Source organism: Diorhabda carinulata, chromosome 2, assembly GCF_026250575.1.
Source record: "Diorhabda carinulata isolate Delta chromosome 2, icDioCari1.1, whole genome shotgun sequence".
Classification (NCBI taxonomy): Eukaryota; Metazoa; Arthropoda; class Insecta; order Coleoptera; family Chrysomelidae; genus Diorhabda; species Diorhabda carinulata.
Genome location: NC_079461.1, coordinates 1,664,467 through 1,682,773, shown reverse-complemented (window position 1 = coordinate 1,682,773; position 18,307 = coordinate 1,664,467). Strand labels below are relative to the sequence as shown.

Below are 18,307 nucleotides of genomic sequence, written 5' to 3'. Positions count from 1 at the left end.
AAGTATCATTTATAAAAAATAATCAGTTTGAAAAAGAGTTTAGGTATTTAAGTACCTCAAAATTCATAATTCGTATATCGAATTGAACTATTGTTTTTTTGTCGATGTTTCTGTGTTATCCGTAATTTTTGGGTGACCCACCATCCTAGTTGCCTCTTTTCTATGAATTCTTATATGGGTTCAACTTTTGAATCATTTTATATATGCGAGTTTCTTTGTAAATACCCAAGATTCACAGCCATATCTGAGTTAATTTCTTAGTACATTTAGTACACATTTGGAAAATTCTTGTTTGCTTATGAATCCTTTGTTTAATGCGATCTCTCCTTCCGCTTTTCATTGTACAATTCTAAATCCTGTCTTCCTCTTCCTTCTTACGTAATTCCTAGGTATTCGAAACTACTAACTTGTTTTACAAGTTCATTCCCAACCCAGATTTCAATTTTTTCCTCAACATTCTTCATTTCCATAAGTTCCGTTTTCTTTTTGTTCATTTTCATCAAGTTTTCTGTCAATATTTGGTTCCGGTTGTTTAAATTATCTTCTATGAAGTGATTAAAATTCATTTAGTGATTGTCGTTGCCAAACGACGAAATAACCACCACGGTTTTGCTGGTATTTGCGTACCCTATCCAGAAATCCAATGGCATTAAATCACATGTGCGTGGAGGCCAATTCTGGTCACCAAATCGGGAAATTACACCACCACGAGCAAACTCGTGCAAGATCTACGGGCGGTATGAAACCATATCAAAATTAATCGCTACCAAATGAGACACAAGAAACTGTGTTATATCATATCAAAACTTTAGCCATTCACCGTTACTGAATTACCTTTTTCTACCATAATACACACCAAACAGTGATCCAATGTCTAATAAATAATTCGTGGATTTTCTAAGCCCCAAATGCGACGAAGCCATCGAAGTCAAAATGGAGCAGGTTGTTCAAGGATCCAGTTAATGAATCCTTTCAATTGGTCATGGTTTACTGGTAGAAGTTACTAAGTCATTTGGTTTTTGTAGTGATAATTCGCTGAAAATTGCCTATTGGAATGTCCAATTCTTGTGTACTATGACTTTTCTGACACATTCTCGCGAACTGTCGTTATATTTTGTTCTGAATTATCTCTATGTACTTATCGTGTGTTTTAAATCAGAACTTTCCAATTTTTTGTTTATTCTTTCAACATTTGATGAATTAGACGTAATTCCCGAATCGTGGTAATTGAACTTGTTATAATTACACGTTGCTCTACTACCAACTGTCAACTTTCGTCTGTCACTTCATAATCATGTGAATCATTATAACTGTCAAAGCATGGCGCGCATTTCAAAAATCGCGTTTTATTGAAAACTTTGTATTTGTATTTTTATAAATTATTTCATTAATTAGAAATCATCCGAACGGCTCTTCTGTATCTTGATATTTTTTTATTTTATTTCACAAACTCTTCTAAATCAACATGTGTGCTTATGGGTCAAAGTAAAAACTCCCATGTGGTCTCAAAAATGTACTTTACATGTAGCATATGTTCCGGCCAAGGTATAAATGATTTAATTCCCTATCTGGGACATAAATTTCGATAATGGTTGTTAGAATTACGAGGGGGAAATTTTAATCTTCAAAAAAATTATGTATGTATGTTTTATTCTCAGAAATATTCAATTATTTTCAGGATAATTTCATCGACATTTCGTTTATTATTTCACGAGAATAAAAAATGTTAAAACTCACCGTTAGATGCCATGTTGTACAGACTTTGATGTTGTCCTTTTTTTCTATATATTTTGATAACGAAAAACGATAGAAAACAAACCAGGAAAATGGCAACTGTGAGTCCGATGTAGAGCAGAATATCGTTTTGCGTGTTCTGGATATTAGCTAGAACAAAACAATCATTATAATCAAAAGAAATATATCGAAGAAGTTACTAAATTTTCAATTTTTCTTGTTAAATTCATTCCAATCCGATTGGTGTAGCAGCGACAACGGATTTAATATAGAGAAAACGAAATTCTTTATTATAAATATACAGGGTGTTCGGCAGATCGTTGAACATAGCAATAAAAAAAATCCAGGTCTTAAGAAAACTTTTTTTAGAATTTATTTTTGTTTTTTTAGAAATTTTGTCACTTTCGTACCTCTGACCTTCTGTAACTTTTTCATTTTTACAGCTAGGCCTAAATTTTTTTCTTTATTGGAATCTTGGTGAATGGCATGGCCAATAAAAATTAATATTTGTCGCGAATTATTGCTAGAAACTTACTTGTGGACCGCCGAACTCCAAAGAAAACTTAAAAAAAAACTTCAGCTTTGCGTTGCGTTTAAAAAAAAAGTAAAGGTGACAGGAAGCTTCTGATTTTTTAAAAATATCTCTAGAGTGTAGGCTTTCTAACGGTTTGTAATTTGTTTCGATATCTTCATCCCAACCGGAGTTGTAATTTTTTTTTACTTAGTCGGACCATTACAACGAAATTCTACTTAATGTTTTAAAATTTTGCGAAATTTATCAATGAAAAAGTGAAAACAATATATTTTGGGATGTTACTGAGCAGGTAGATTTTTTTTTTTCATTCTCGCTCAACCATAATTTCTCTCTTTTACTCTCTGTGGAATGCTTAAACCATTAGTGTTTCACTCTAGCACGCTTATTATCATATCTTTTTTCTTTTTCACTTTTGGAGTACCACGATCCCAATTTACACAGACTGGGCATCAAAACTCGCAAACCTACGAGTCAAGAGAGACAGGGCTTTCCAAAGAAGTATTATTATACTAAGCAACGCCTTCTCAAACTCGTGGATTTGTAGGGGTGGTCCAAATCCTTGGCCCCCGAGATCGCCCGACCTTACCCCTATCGATTTTTATCGATTGACGCTCCATTTGAAACAATGAAATAAAAGATGATGCAGAGCTTGCATTTTCTCACAATATTTCGTAAGGATTTGTCATCTGGTTAATGAAATCGAAATCTTTTTGAGGTATGTTAACAGGAAAAAGTTATTGGGGTATAGATCTGAAGAATACGGTAGATTCAGAACCAATTCCAAGTTCTTTACCTTTGTTTTGTTTCGTATTAATATTATACCAAGCGCTTCCCAAAATACTAATGTCATAACTTTGCCAGTCAACTTTTAGTCTCAAGTTTACAATTGATTAGCTTCAAACACTGCTCAGAATAATCAATAATCAATTCTTCGTTTGTTTTTGATCGATTAAAACACGTTCTTTTCATGTATTTAGTGTCCCAGCTATTTCCATCAACTTCACTAATTTACTAATTATTTAGTGAACTTGTTTGATGTTAGTGAGCGATTTTTAGTGGCGTCCATTACGTGCATCGTCCTTGGTGCTCTTTTTTCTTTGTTAGATCATATTCCTGAAATTTAGTTTTGCTTTCACAACCAACGTTCTTACATTGTGTAAAGAGTTTATGTCGAAGAATCCAGATTCTACAGTTATTTTTGTAGCTGCTACCTGCGGTGTTTCCGCATTCATTGCTGTCATCTTCACTTCTATTTTACTTCATTTAGATTAGAACATGAAATTGGATTAACTAACTAACTCAGTTGAGTTCTGAGATCTAAGTAACCCAGGGGTGATCCTAGAAGTGCATTGATTCAAACGCCCAGGTCCAAAATAGTTTTCGTGGAAGGTATCGAAGAATTGAAAGGTGCAGAAGATTGGCCGACGTGGAAGAATCGTGTAGGAGTTATATGATGCGGTGGGAAGCGTTGAAGCTACCAGGAAGAACCCTGAAACGTCAGCGATTATCTTCACCAGCGAATTGCAGGTAAACTATCAGCTAAGGAAGCGTTGGACATTCTGGTTGAAGATCTAAAGGTCTTGATTCTATTGGAATGGAATGGGATGATAACGTTTTTCTTGATCTGTTGTACCTCTCCAAGGTACTTCACATTTTACCTAAGGGTTTTGATTCATTCAAGTCGAGTTATCTACTGATGAAAGCTAACGAAATGAAATTGGTAGAAGATGATCGTACCTTCGAAATCCGTTGGATTTTTGAGTTTGTTTCGATTAAAGCATCAGATAAATCTTGAGCCTTACGTTTGCAAAGTGAATAATTAGGAAAGGAAGCGCCTCAAATTGGTGTTAGATGGAACGGAAAGCGAATGGAATGTAGAAAATGATAATTTTTGAAGATTAACCTCATTTTTATTGCTTACATTCATTTGAAATTGATTAAAGTGCGAAAATAATAGACTGTGAAGTTTTTAGACCCAATTCGGTGGTAGTATATTTAGTTTTTGCGATGTTTACGAAAACAATTAAAGAAACTTAGAGAAACCGATGAAAAGTTATTTAAATATTAGTCTGAAAGTTTTATTAATAGAGATAATCGTAAACTCAGATTCAAACACATGGCAACTGAATCGTCTTTTAGAAGAAGAAGGGCGGGATGGATATATAGCCCATCAATGAAGTAGCAATTAGCGGAGTAGCTTAGACCGAAGGGAATTCCCAACAGGAAATGCCTGTCGTAGGGAAAATGCATCCAGCATTCCCTCAAATACGGGAACAAGGGTGAATTTCTATATTTCCGAAGGGAACCGGGATCTATCTACCCTGACAACTATAGATCGCTTTTTGGTGACATACTTATGAGGGAAATATTTTCTTTTGGCGCTTAATTGAATTCTGCACGTCAATCGGTGACAGGGATGCGTCACATGATCGTGATTTCATTGTTTATGTATTCAGTATCCCTTACAACCCTATATTTTCCCGAAATAATTCGAAATTAGTAGAACTATTCGGTTAAATACTTTTCATTAATTAAATGAGAATGTTTTTAGATTGTACCAATTATCGGTTATTGGCTGATTAAATTTGGGCGACGACTGAATTTATCGGTTGTACGCGGTCATTATTTTTGGATTATCCTGTATTCATTAAGGCTAATTGGTTGTTATTAGCTTGTAGCCCAAGTGCCATAAGTTCTAATCAAAAACCGAAGAGCTTTTTAGAAGTTTTAATTGAGGGATTTATGTCTTTTAATAGCTGTCATTTTATGGCAATAATTCGGAGAAATTATAAAACATACCCGTCACATGTACCCTAGAGTCGATCTGTTATTTAGTTTTATCATTCAAGTGTATACAGGGTGTTTCCAAAATTTTTGCTTATATAAAATTTAGAGTAAACCTTCACTAGTTTACTACCTCTTATAGATCTTCGGTATAAAGCTAATAAATTTTCCTTTTTCTTTTCTGTATTTCACACTTAGACAATGAAATCAATTGAAAGCAGTAGGATTGATCTACACTCGCTGGTAGTTCCCGTTTGGCGGCTTATTATTGAAGTAAGAGTTATTGAACAGCTGTTTAAGTGATTCCCGTTGAAATTTATGGGCTCAGATTGAGATTGTGCGGTTGTTAGAAGTCGCTAGCGGTCGAGGAGATCTTTTGTGGGAATTGGCTTTCGAATAAAATCGATTTTCATTCGGTTACAACAATTTAATATCGATTCAAATATTTTCCTAAATCAAATACTAATTTCGTGGTAATCAAACGTAATCTCTAGTTAAGAAAATTGACTTTCGAATATATCGTCGGCTTAATTTCAAAATTAGCCAGTTTTCCTCGAACTTCGTGCCACCAATGAATATCGATTGAGGATCCATTTTGTCTTAACACTTTTCCACGCGTTTCCAGATTTATATGAGACACAAAAGTTCACATCTTTTTTTAGATTGTTCAAAGCAAAGTCGTCACGAAAAGTTGCAGACTGCAGAGTAATCCCAAGATTTTGCTATCGTCCGATAGATGTCGTTATAACGAATTTAAGACGTTTGAGACTATTTGTTAAAAGTCACTGGCAAATAAACTGATTTTTGATTTATCAAAAACTATCAATTTTGACTCGAAAATTGCTAATCAAGTTTTGGGATTGAGTTATCTTTAAAACTGATGCCCAAATATACTTTGAAATGAAATTTATTTATAGATAACAAATTTATCTTCATTGTTTACTGAAATAAACAGCCTCTAAATGCCATATTTTTGACTTAAAACCAATTTTTTTACGGCCCTTTCCGCTTTCTTATGGAATATTTGAGGCACCCACCTCGAACATGTTCAAACACAAACACGGAAACCTCTTTGTAACTATTTTTTTTTGACATTGACATTGACATTGACATTGACATTGACACTGACATTTACTGTTTAGTCGTTTTAATTACATTGTTGAAAGTTCTATTCCTTTTTTTAATATGAATTTAACTTGTTATTTATCAGATTAGAAGATTTTTCTGTCTGCATTATTTTTTGACGTGCGACAAAGTAATTTAGAGTCCGTTGTGTTAAAACAAATTTATCCTCATCGGAGATGTATACACCGTTCACGGTTCGAGTTAAATTTCCAAAGTTAGGTACCGAATTTGATAATGTAAATTATTATTGTGCGAACGTAGTTTATAACCAACTAATTTAAACTTCAGTTCGAACGGAATCGCTCACAGTTAGCAGTTTGTGACAGTATCAACTTTATTTTGCGACGTTACGTTAACTTACGGGAATTACACGTTACAAGGAAAGGAACTGTTCGATGATATATTGCTTTTAAATCTCAAGTTTTGTACTTGTAACATCCTGTTATTAAGAAAATTTAATAGTTTGGAGTTTGGCGTAAATAGCGTATGTATAGAGATGGGATAAGACATCAGTACAAACTTCAAAATAACTATCGTAAACCCAAAATAGTCACCAAAACCAAAAAAAACACCCACATATGTTTAGTATACAGAGTTGTTAGGTCACCAAAAATAAATAAAATACACCAAACAACCCAATTTTTGATGCACATCTCGACATCCAAAAGAAATCACCAACACTCTTAATTTTGCGATCGATCTGGATGCTTTTCTGGATATAATATACGTATATCAATTATCTTTTTAAATTGATCTTATTTACCGACCAGTAAATTCACAGGTACTGGATATACAGGTTTCTATTCAGCTGTAACAACACCGTTTATGTAAATATAAACATAACCTCAATTTAATTTACAAGACCGCTAGGCCTTAAAACAAATGATAGACGACATGACAAGTGATAAAGTTGGGAAGTAGAAAGAAATCAATATTGTATAATGTGATTCTTAGAATCGCGATATCTCAGGAATGGTAATCATTAGAAAAAAATTATGTGGATCATTTTTGTAGAGAATTTTAAAATCTACAACTTTGATTTGAAGTTTTTTTTGATAAAATTCACCGTTTTCGAGAAAAATTCAAAAAACTCCACCTCTCCATCAATATTTGGCTTTCCGGGAATTTTTGTTATTTTAAAAGTCTATATTGACCGGACTATAAGAATACAAATATAAAAGAAAATATCCACTAGCAACGAAAAATTATTTCGTTTCTGTGTAGTACTAAAAATAAATAAATATTGTGGACATTGAATCAAACAAAATATTTTTTATTATTGCTTCAAAAACTTATTTCTAAATATCAAAGAGACCGTTGTTGTGGTAAAATTTGTCGTCATAATAAAATCCGTGATAATGTTTATTTAATAGCAGTAAAGCAATTCCGTTGAAATTAGTGTACAACGTGTGAAATTCTTCTTTTTTATTTTTCCTTTGAGAATTTCAGCGACTTATTCCAAGCTAATAAATTATGGCTAAAAATAAAAATATGCTGAGATAATTTATGGACTATTAATTGTGGAAAAGTCGTCGTTACATACCACGTCTTAAATGTGGGAAAATTGAGTTGGAATGTCTTTTGAACGGAATATATTTTCCAACATCAAATAATAATTGTTTTAAAATAATTCACCTCAATTTTTTATTATAATTTTCTATTTACTTTGATCAAACGAACCTTAATGATTTAACATAAAAATAATCGATAATTTATAAGGTGTAACAAATTAAAAATGAAATTAATCAGCTACAAAGATATTTGACGAAAATCTATTAAATTTCGGGTTGAACAGTACCAAAATCATTATATTTAACTGTTTTTGACGTAAAACATCAGAATTTCGCAATCAAACCGTCACAGGGTGTTCTTGAAGCTTTATCCACGACGAGGATTCGTTGAGAGGTTATGTACATTGACATCCTGTGATTCCTTACTTCACAATGACCTCAAAACTGCAATTGAAGAAGAATTTGAAACTCTTTGACATGCAAAATGGCCGTCAATTTGAACGGTAACCCTTCTTCGTGGTTTCTTCAAGTAAATTCATTTCGAAGGTGCATTTTTTCTTGATGCAAATTGATGAACTGACAATGAATTTCTGCAGGAAGTTAACACCAGGATATACTGATTATTTTCCATGTAAATTAACTTAACAAAATGGCGTTCTTATCTATTATAATTTTCGTATTCATATTTATATTTCGGACAAAAATTCCAGTTCAAATTTTCGATATACACCAGAAGGGAGCTGACCGACGTTGGTAAACACTATCGAATCTGCATATTTAGCGAAACCTCGCACGTTTTCCACCATATGCAGGTATTGGGGGAGTAAATATTATACAGGGTCGCTTAAAATACTTTCCATTCCATATAATTTCACTAAATATATCATTAATTTCGAGTAAAGTAGAATTGGGAAGTTGAATGATGGTAGTTTTCATTCCACATAACTTAATGTACTGTATAAATGTATTTTATGATAAAAAAAATGAAATAAATCTCTAGATAATAAAGCAGAGAGCTTAGAAGAATATGTGGAATGATGGAAACTAATGACCAGAACAAATATATTGAAGATTGTTCGAAAAATAGAAAAAACTATCATCAAATTTATATTTGATTCATTAACACGTTCCCAGCTACGTTTCTACTTCCTCAAGTAGTCCTAGAATTATTGCCTTTAATGCAAAGTCTAAAAAAGAGCAAAAAGTCATCATTTCTAAGTTGTTTTGATAAATTCTAGCTTTTCCATTAAAAAACTTTGGGATGCATTTAGCACAATATGTAAACCATTGCTAAATTCTTCTTCTTCATCGTACGTTAGGACTGCTGCAGCTGGAATGATGAACACCAGCTTCCATAGCATCTTGTAGGTGGTTGTCCTGGTGGTCGTGATGTATTCTTCCCTTGCAATCTTTGCCAACATTCTGTCTAAGTGGTTTCTCCATTCCCTTCGCCGATTTCTCGACCATCTCACTACATTCTGGATGTCACTTATCTCCCTTATTTCGTCGTTTGTATTATCACAAGATGGTGGTTCGTTCCAGCGTTCCGTTGCCAAATTGCCAGTTAAAATTCTCCAAAAACTTGTTTATCATATTCAGAGATCTCCTCCAATTCACAAATTGCGAATTAGTTCATAAATCAACTAATTTCTTTTGTATTATCCTTGGTCTACTAAATCTGCTCGTTTCAATTCCTCAATATAGTTCTGTATTATAATGTTAGCGCCACCTTGTTTGGCATAGGGTCAGATAATCCTTTAGCAACCCCTTTTTCGATACCCCCACATCATATTACGTATTCCGTATAGGTGCCGCAATTCCTTACCCCGTTCTCTGGTTAAATGACAACCACGTAACGAGCATTTAGATGAATTTCAATCCGTAACGAAATTCTCATGGATATAGTTACCGTAAAGGAAAAAATATTAACAAACATACAGACACAGATCTATCAGAGATGTAATTTCCGTAAAACTAATTAATTTTCGAAAGAATTGGCAACACTGCATTGTATTCGTGTTCTAATTAAGATGGACGACGCGTCTATCGTGCGGTATAATAGATTGGTATGGTTTGAATTATGTTTTTTCAACTATTACCGTAGATTATTTGGATTTATTTAGAGGTCCCACGAATAAGGCAGTTAACGTGTTAATTTTTTTATATATTTTTCGAGATTTCGAACTACGTGAATCTTCATATATGCGAAAGCAGTTAATTAGGAATTTTTTTTGTCGTGTACTTTTCGACAAGAAAATAAAAACTAAACACACGACGGCGCTTAAATGGTACGTTGAAAATTGGCGTGACTATTATCCGAGAGATTCTCCGAGATCACGAAAAGTGTTCATCAACCTCTTGCGCGTTCCTCCTTCCATCATTCCATCTCTAATGTAACTTTTAACAACAATGGTATGTATTCTACTCGACGACGTCGTGCCGACGATTGTGGATACTTCAATGGGTACGATTACTCTTTGTATGGGAAATTCACCGATGAGGTTACACTTTTCTACACCTGTTACCCTTTCAACGCAACGTTGCCAAACTTAACAATGGAAACTCATTATTATTACAATGAAAATATTCTTGTAAGTAACTATATCCTTTGAACGTTATATAAGATGTTTAAAATCTGAATTTTTACCCGATACATCCAGTAGCCTCCTCCCTCGTTTTTTAAACGGACAAAAAATTTCCCCCGAAAACCGCTTTTGTACGAAAACATTTTTAAATACCGCGATAAATTCAGAGTTTCAACGGCAGTCTCGCGAACCGCCCTTTCATCGTTTCTACTACCCCGTTCCCTTCGATTCACCTGCCCTTTTATTTTTTTTTTTTTCGGTGCATTGAAAGTAGAATAAAAAAAAAATGGAAGTGAATACCGGATCTTTGACTATGTATCATTGCACCCCTCTTTGTGTAAATGTCACATGGACTGCCCAAAAAATGTACGTATAACCAACAGCGCTTTTATGTCGTTTCCTCTATAGGAATTCAATTGATGTGGTTTAGATATTCCCTATTTAGATGGAAACTCGTATTTTTATTTTCTGTCTTCAATAGAAAATAAAACCATTAATTGGAGTATAGATTATTGAAAATTAATAATCTGTACTGCCAATACAGTTGGAATTTTTAGGAACGTTTCGATAACCAAGTTATCGTCTTCAGACACTGAAGTAAAACACAGTATTTGATTCGATTGTGACTGTCTTGTATGGGTGAGAAATATTGGGGGTTTTTAATGGTAATTTGGAGTAAGTATTAGTTTAAATTACCACCACCATCTGTCGAATTCGTAGTTTTTCATTCTTCAAACAGATAACGTGGCATGGGTTTTTGTGACAAGTTAGAAATGACATTCCCAGTAGATTTTATGCTAAATCAACGGATGTGAATTAGGTTAGGTTTCATTTCATAATTTAAATCCATAATCTTCTGCCTTGAGTTGTCTAATCTTCATGACAACTACGATCACGAGTTGGCATGTTGTAAAAAAAGTTAAAATTTGATTTCGGGCTGGCGTACGCCTATTAAAATCAAAACGAGATGTTTAAATACTGTATAAACTGTTAGCTTTCAAAAATTGTTATATTATTTTTAGTAAAAATAGTAAATAAACGCATTCACACACTTTACTTTTAATAAAAATAATAAATAAAGGAGATGGAGCTATTTGGAACGGGAATTGAGTAGATATATGATTTTGTATTATCCTGTATTATTCTGTAAGTTTAATTTCTTCGTTGCCTCGGTTGAGCCTCGACAATCAATTTTCTTTAATAGATAGTCTTTGGTACGTAAATAACTATTTGAATTTACTATCAAGGTATGACTTTACAACGTACGCGTTGAGTTAAAAATAAAAGCGTACGGTTTCAAAGAACTTTTCATATGTAAAGATTTTTTTTTTAAAATGTGATTTATGCCATAATAAAATTCAGTTAAAAAATTATGTCGTTTTTAGGACCCGAGCTATCCGATAGTTTCACTAATATGAGTTTTATTAGACAGAAAGAATTATCGCCCTATGAAATTGTAGTTAACAAGTATCTGTTATTTTCGAAAAGTTACTTCAAGCAGCGAAAAAAGTCACTGGCATCGATATTTACAGTTAAACATTCATTCATAACATTGTTTACGTTAAATAGCTTTTGGTTTCCGTAATTTTTTTGTTATCTTGAATAAAACTTTTTACGTTTCATCCCAATGATTTTTATTACGATTCCGTGGATTTTATTACAAAATTGGCAACACTGCAACACGAATTGGCGATGTCTACGCAACCACAAAACGTAGACAAAAGGTAGTTCTAAATAATTTATAAACTAATATGATATAAAGAGTATTCTGGGACTTCTTGATTTAATTTTTAGAAAAGTTACTTCAAACAGCGAAAAAAGTCACTGGCATCGATATTTACAGTTAAACACTCGTCGAAATAAAACTAATTTCTGAAAAATAACATTGTTTACGTTAAATAGCTTTTGGTTTTCGTCATTTTTTTGTTATCTTGGACAAAACTTTTGATGTTTCATCCCAATGATTTTTATTTCGATTCCGTGGATTTTATTACCAAATTAGCAACACTGCAACACTAATTAGCGATGTCTACGCAACCACAAAACGTAGACAAAAGGTAGTTCTAAATAATTCATAAACTAATATGATATAAAGAGTATTCTGAGACTTCTTGATTCAATTTTTAGAAAAGTTACTTCAAACAGCGAAAAAAGTCACTGGCCTCAATATTTACAGTTAAACATTCGTCGAAATAAAACTAATTTCTGAAAAATAACATTGTTTACGTCAAATAGTTTTTGGTTTTCGTCATTTTTTTGTTATCTTGGATAAAACTTTTGACGTTTCATCCCAATGATTTTTATTACGATTCCGTAGATTTTATTACTAAATTGGCAACACTGCAACACGAATTGGCGATGTCTACGCAACCACAAAACGTAGACAAAAGGTAGTTCTAAATAATTTATAAACTAATATGATATAAAGAGTATTCTGGGACTTCTTGATTTAATTTTTAGAAAAGTTACTTCAAACAGCGAAAAAAGTCACTGGCATCGATATTTACAGTTAAACATTCGTCGAAATAAAACTAATTTCTAAAAAATAACATTGTTTACGTTAAATAGCTTTTGGTTTCCGTAATTTTTTTGTTATCTTGAATAAAACTTTTTACGTTTCATCCCAATGATTTTTATTACGATTCCGTGGATTTTATTACAAAATTGGCAACACTGCAATACGAATTGGCGAAGTCTACGCAACCACAAAACGTAGACAAAAGGTAGTTCTAAATAATTCATAAACTAATATGATATAAAGAGTATTCTGGAACTTCTTGATTTAATTTTTAGAAAAATTACTTCAAACAGCGTAAAAAGTCACTGGCATCGATATTTACAGTTAAACACTCGTCGAAATAAAACTAAATTCTGAAAAATAACATTGTTTACTTTAAATAGTTTTTGGTTTTCGTCATTTTTTTGTTATCTTGAATAAAACTTTTGACGTTTCATCCCAATGATTTTTATTACGATTCCGTGGATTTTATTACCAAATTGGCAACACTGCAACACTAATTGGCGATGTCTACGCAACCACAAAACGTAGACAAAAGGTAGTTCTAAATAATTCATAAACTAATATGATATAAAGAGTATTCTGAGACTTCTTGATTCAATTTTTAGAAAAGTTACTTCAAACAGCGAAAAAAGTCACTGGCCTCAATATTTACAGTTAAACATTCGTCGAAATAAAACTAATTTCTAAAAAATAACATTGTTTACGTCAAATAGTTTTTGGTTTTCGTCATTTTTTTGTTATCTTGAATAAAACTTTTTACGTTTCATCCCAATGATTTTTATTACGATTCCGTGGATTTTATTACCAAATTGGCAACACTGCAACACTAATTGGCGATGTCTACGCAACCACAAAACGTAGACAAAAGGTAGTTCTAAATAATTTATAAACTAATATGATATAAAGAGTATTCTGGGACTTCTTGATTTAATTTTTAGAAAAGTTACTTCAAACAGCGAAAAAAGTCACTGGCATCGATATTTACAGTTAAACACTCGTCGAAATAAAACTAAATTCTGAAAAATAACATTGTTTACTTTAAATAGTTTTTGGTTTTCGTCATTTTTTTGTTACCTTGAATAAAACTTTTGACGTTTCATCCCAATGATTTTTATTACGATTCCGTGGATTTTATTACAAAATTGGCAACACTGCAATACGAATTGGCGATGTCTACGCAACCACAAAACGTAGACAAAAGGTAGTTCTAAATAATTCATAAACTAATATGATATAAAGAGTATTCTGAGACTTCTTGATTCAATTTTTAGAAAAGTTACTTCAAACAGCGAAAAAAGTCACTGGCATCGATATTTACAGTTAAACACTCGTCGAAATAAAACTAAATTCTGAAAAATAACATTGTTTACTTTAAATAGTTTTTGGTTTTCGTCATTTTTTTGTTATCTTGAATAAAACTTTTGACGTTTCATCCCAATGATTTTTATTACGATTCCGTGGATTTTATTACCAAATTGGCAACACTGCAACACTAATTGGCGATGTCTACGCAACCACAAAACGTAGACAAAAGGTAGTTCTAAATAATTTATAAACTAATATGATATAAAGAGTATTCTGGGACTTCTTGATTTAATTTTTAGAAAAGTTACTTCAAACAGCGAAAAAAGTCACTGGCATCGATATTTACAGTTAAACACTCGTCGAAATAAAACTAAATTCTGAAAAATAACATTGTTTACTTTAAATAGTTTTTGGTTTTCGTCATTTTTTTGTTATCTTGAATAAAACTTTTGACGTTTCATCCCAATGATTTTTATTACGATTCCGTGGATTTTATTACCAAATTGGCAACACTGCAACACTAATTGGCGATGTCTACGCAACCACAAAACGTAGACAAAAGGTAGTTCTAAATAATTCATAAACTAATATGATATAAAGAGTATTCTGGGACTTCTTGATTTAATTTTTAGAAAAGTTACTTCAAACAGCGAAAAAAGTCACTGGCATCGATATTTACAGTTAAACACTCGTCGAAATAAAACTAAATTCTGAAAAATAACATTGTTTACGTTAAATAGTTTTTGGTTTTCGTCATTTTTTTGTTATCTTGAATAAAACTTTTGACGTTTCATCCCAATGATTTTTATTACGATTCCGTGGATTTTATTACAAAATTGGCAACACTGCAATACGAATTGGCGATGTCTACGCAACCACAAAACGTAGACAAAAGGTAGTTCTAAATAATTTATAAACTAATATGATATAAAGAGTATTCTGGGACTTCTTGATTTAATTTTTAGAAAAGTTACTTCAAACAGCGAAAAAAGTCACTGGCATCGATATTTACAGTTAAACACTCGTCGAAATAAAACTAAATTCTGAAAAATAACATTGTTTACTTTAAATAGTTTTTGGTTTTCGTCATTTTTTTGTTATCTTGAATAAAACTTTTGACGTTTCATCCCAATGATTTTTATTACGATTCCGTGGATTTTATTACAAAATTGGCAACACTGCAATACGAATTGGCGATGTCTACGCAACCACAAAACGTAGACAAAAGGTAGTTCTAAATAATTTATAAACTAATATGATATAAAGAGTATTCTGGGACTTCTTGATTTAATTTTTAGAAAAGTTACTTCAAACAGCGAAAAAAGTCACTGGCATCGATATTTACAGTTAAACACTCGTCGAAATAAAACTAAATTCTGAAAAATAACATTGTTTACGTTAAATAGTTTTTGGTTTTCGTCATTTTTTTGTTATCTTGAATAAAACTTTTGACGTTTCATCCCAATGATTTTTATTACGATTCCGTGGATTTTATTACAAAATTGGCAACACTGCAATACGAATTGGCGATGTCTACGCAACCACAAAACGTAGACAAAAGGTAGTTCTAAATAATTTATAAACTAATATGATATAAAGAGTATTCTGGGACTTCTTGATTTAATTTTTAGAAAAGTTACTTCAAACAGCGAAAAAAGTCACTGGCATCGATATTTACAGTTAAACACTCGTCGAAATAAAACTAAATTCTGAAAAATAACATTGTTTACTTTAAATAGTTTTTGGTTTTCGTCATTTTTTTGTTATCTTGAATAAAACTTTTGACGTTTCATCCCAATGATTTTTATTACGATTCCGTGGATTTTATTACCAAATTGGCAACACTGCAACACTAATTGGCGATGTCTACGCAACCACAAAACGTAGACAAAAGGTAGTTCTAAATAATTTATAAACTAATATGATATAAAGAGTATTCTGGGACTTCTTGATTTAATTTTTAGAAAAGTTACTTCAAACAGCGAAAAAAGTCACTGGCATCGATATTTACAGTTAAACACTCGTCGAAATAAAACTAAATTCTGAAAAATAACATTGTTTACTTTAAATAGTTTTTGGTTTTCGTCATTTTTTTGTTATCTTGAATAAAACTTTTGACGTTTCATCCCAATGATTTTTATTACGATTCCGTGGATTTTATTACAAAATTGGCAACACTGCAATACGAATTGGCGATGTCTACGCAACCACAAAACGTAGACAAAAGGTAGTTCTAAATAATTTATAAACTAATATGATATAAAGAGTATTCTGGGACTTCTTGATTTAATTTTTAGAAAAGTTACTTCAAACAGCGAAAAAAGTCACTGGCATCGATATTTACAGTTAAACACTCGTCGAAATAAAACTAAATTCTGAAAAATAACATTGTTTACGTTAAATAGTTTTTGGTTTTCGTCATTTTTTTGTTATCTTGAATAAAACTTTTGACGTTTCATCCCAATGATTTTTATTACGATTCCGTGGATTTTATTACAAAATTGGCAACACTGCAATACGAATTGGCGATGTCTACGCAACCACAAAACGTAGACAAAAGGTAGTTCTAAATAATTTATAAACTAATATGATATAAAGAGTATTCTGGGACTTCTTGATTTAATTTTTAGAAAAGTTACTTCAAACAGCGAAAAAAGTCACTGGCATCGATATTTACAGTTAAACACTCGTCGAAATAAAACTAAATTCTGAAAAATAACATTGTTTACTTTAAATAGTTTTTGGTTTTCGTCATTTTTTTGTTATCTTGAATAAAACTTTTGACGTTTCATCCCAATGATTTTTATTACGATTCCGTGGATTTTATTACCAAATTGGCAACACTGCAACACTAATTGGCGATGTCTACGCAACCACAAAACGTAGACAAAAGGTAGTTCTAAATAATTTATAAACTAATATGATATAAAGAGTATTCTGGGACTTCTTGATTTAATTTTTAGAAAAGTTACTTCAAACAGCGAAAAAAGTCACTGGCATCGATATTTACAGTTAAACACTCGTCGAAATAAAACTAAATTCTGAAAAATAACATTGTTTACTTTAAATAGTTTTTGGTTTTCGTCATTTTTTTGTTATCTTGAATAAAACTTTTGACGTTTCATCCCAATGATTTTTATTACGATTCCGTGGATTTTATTACCAAATTGGCAACACTGCAACACTAATTGGCGATGTCTACGCAACCACAAAACGTAGACAAAAGGTAGTTCTAAATAATTCATAAACTAATATGATATAAAGAGTATTCTGAGACTTCTTGATTCAATTTTTAGAAAAGTTACTTCAAACAGCGAAAAAAGTCACTGGCCTCAATATTTACAGTTAAACATTCGTCGAAATAAAACTAATTTCTGAAAAATAACATTGTTTACGTTAAATAGCTTTTGGTTTTCGTCATTTTTTTGTTACCTTGAATAAAACTTTTGACGTTTCATCCCAATGATTTTTATTACGATTCCGTGGATTTTATTACAAAATTGGCAACACTGCAATACGAATTGGCGATGTCTACGCAACCACAAAACGTAGACAAAAGGTAGTTCTAAATAATTCATAAACTAATATGATATAAAGAGTATTCTGAGACTTCTTGATTCAATTTTTAGAAAAGTTACTTCAAACAGCGAAAAAAGTCACTGGCATCGATATTTACAGTTAAACACTCGTCGAAATAAAACTAAATTCTGAAAAATAACATTGTTTACTTTAAATAGTTTTTGGTTTTCGTCATTTTTTTGTTATCTTGAATAAAACTTTTGACGTTTCATCCCAATGATTTTTATTACGATTCCGTGGATTTTATTACCAAATTGGCAACACTGCAACACTAATTAGCGATGTCTACGCAACCACAAAACGTAGACAAAAGGTAGTTCTAAATAATTCATAAACTAATATGATATATAGAGTGTTCTGAGACTTCTTGATGCAAAAAATCGTTGAAGTCCATGCTTGGTTCTAACTTGAAAGTACGTTTCCATATATTTAACTGACCCTGTATGAATTTATGAATAAATAACTGATATATTAGGAATTGTATACTACGAAAGACGTGATGTAATTTTATCTCAGTTGGAAAGTTGTGTAATTAATAATAAGTTTGTCAGATGAGTTCGTGTATGTTCAATATATTACCGAGCGATATATATATATAAATATTAATTATGAATTCGATGTTCTAAAT

At 31.8% G+C, this 18,307-nt stretch overlaps 1 protein-coding gene across 2 annotated transcripts in view; it reads right to left on the bottom strand.

Annotated features, from left to right (window-relative positions):
* LOC130903441 (netrin receptor UNC5C) overlaps positions 1-18,307 on the bottom strand; it is a 296,118-nt gene that overhangs the window by 16,015 nt on the left and 261,796 nt on the right. For both annotated transcript variants that reach the window (XM_057815536.1, XM_057815538.1), the window contains one exon: positions 1,738-1,884. In XM_057815536.1, coding sequence (XP_057671519.1) covers positions 1,738-1,884 — 147 coding nt within the window. The remainder of the gene's footprint in view (positions 1-1,737; positions 1,885-18,307) is intronic.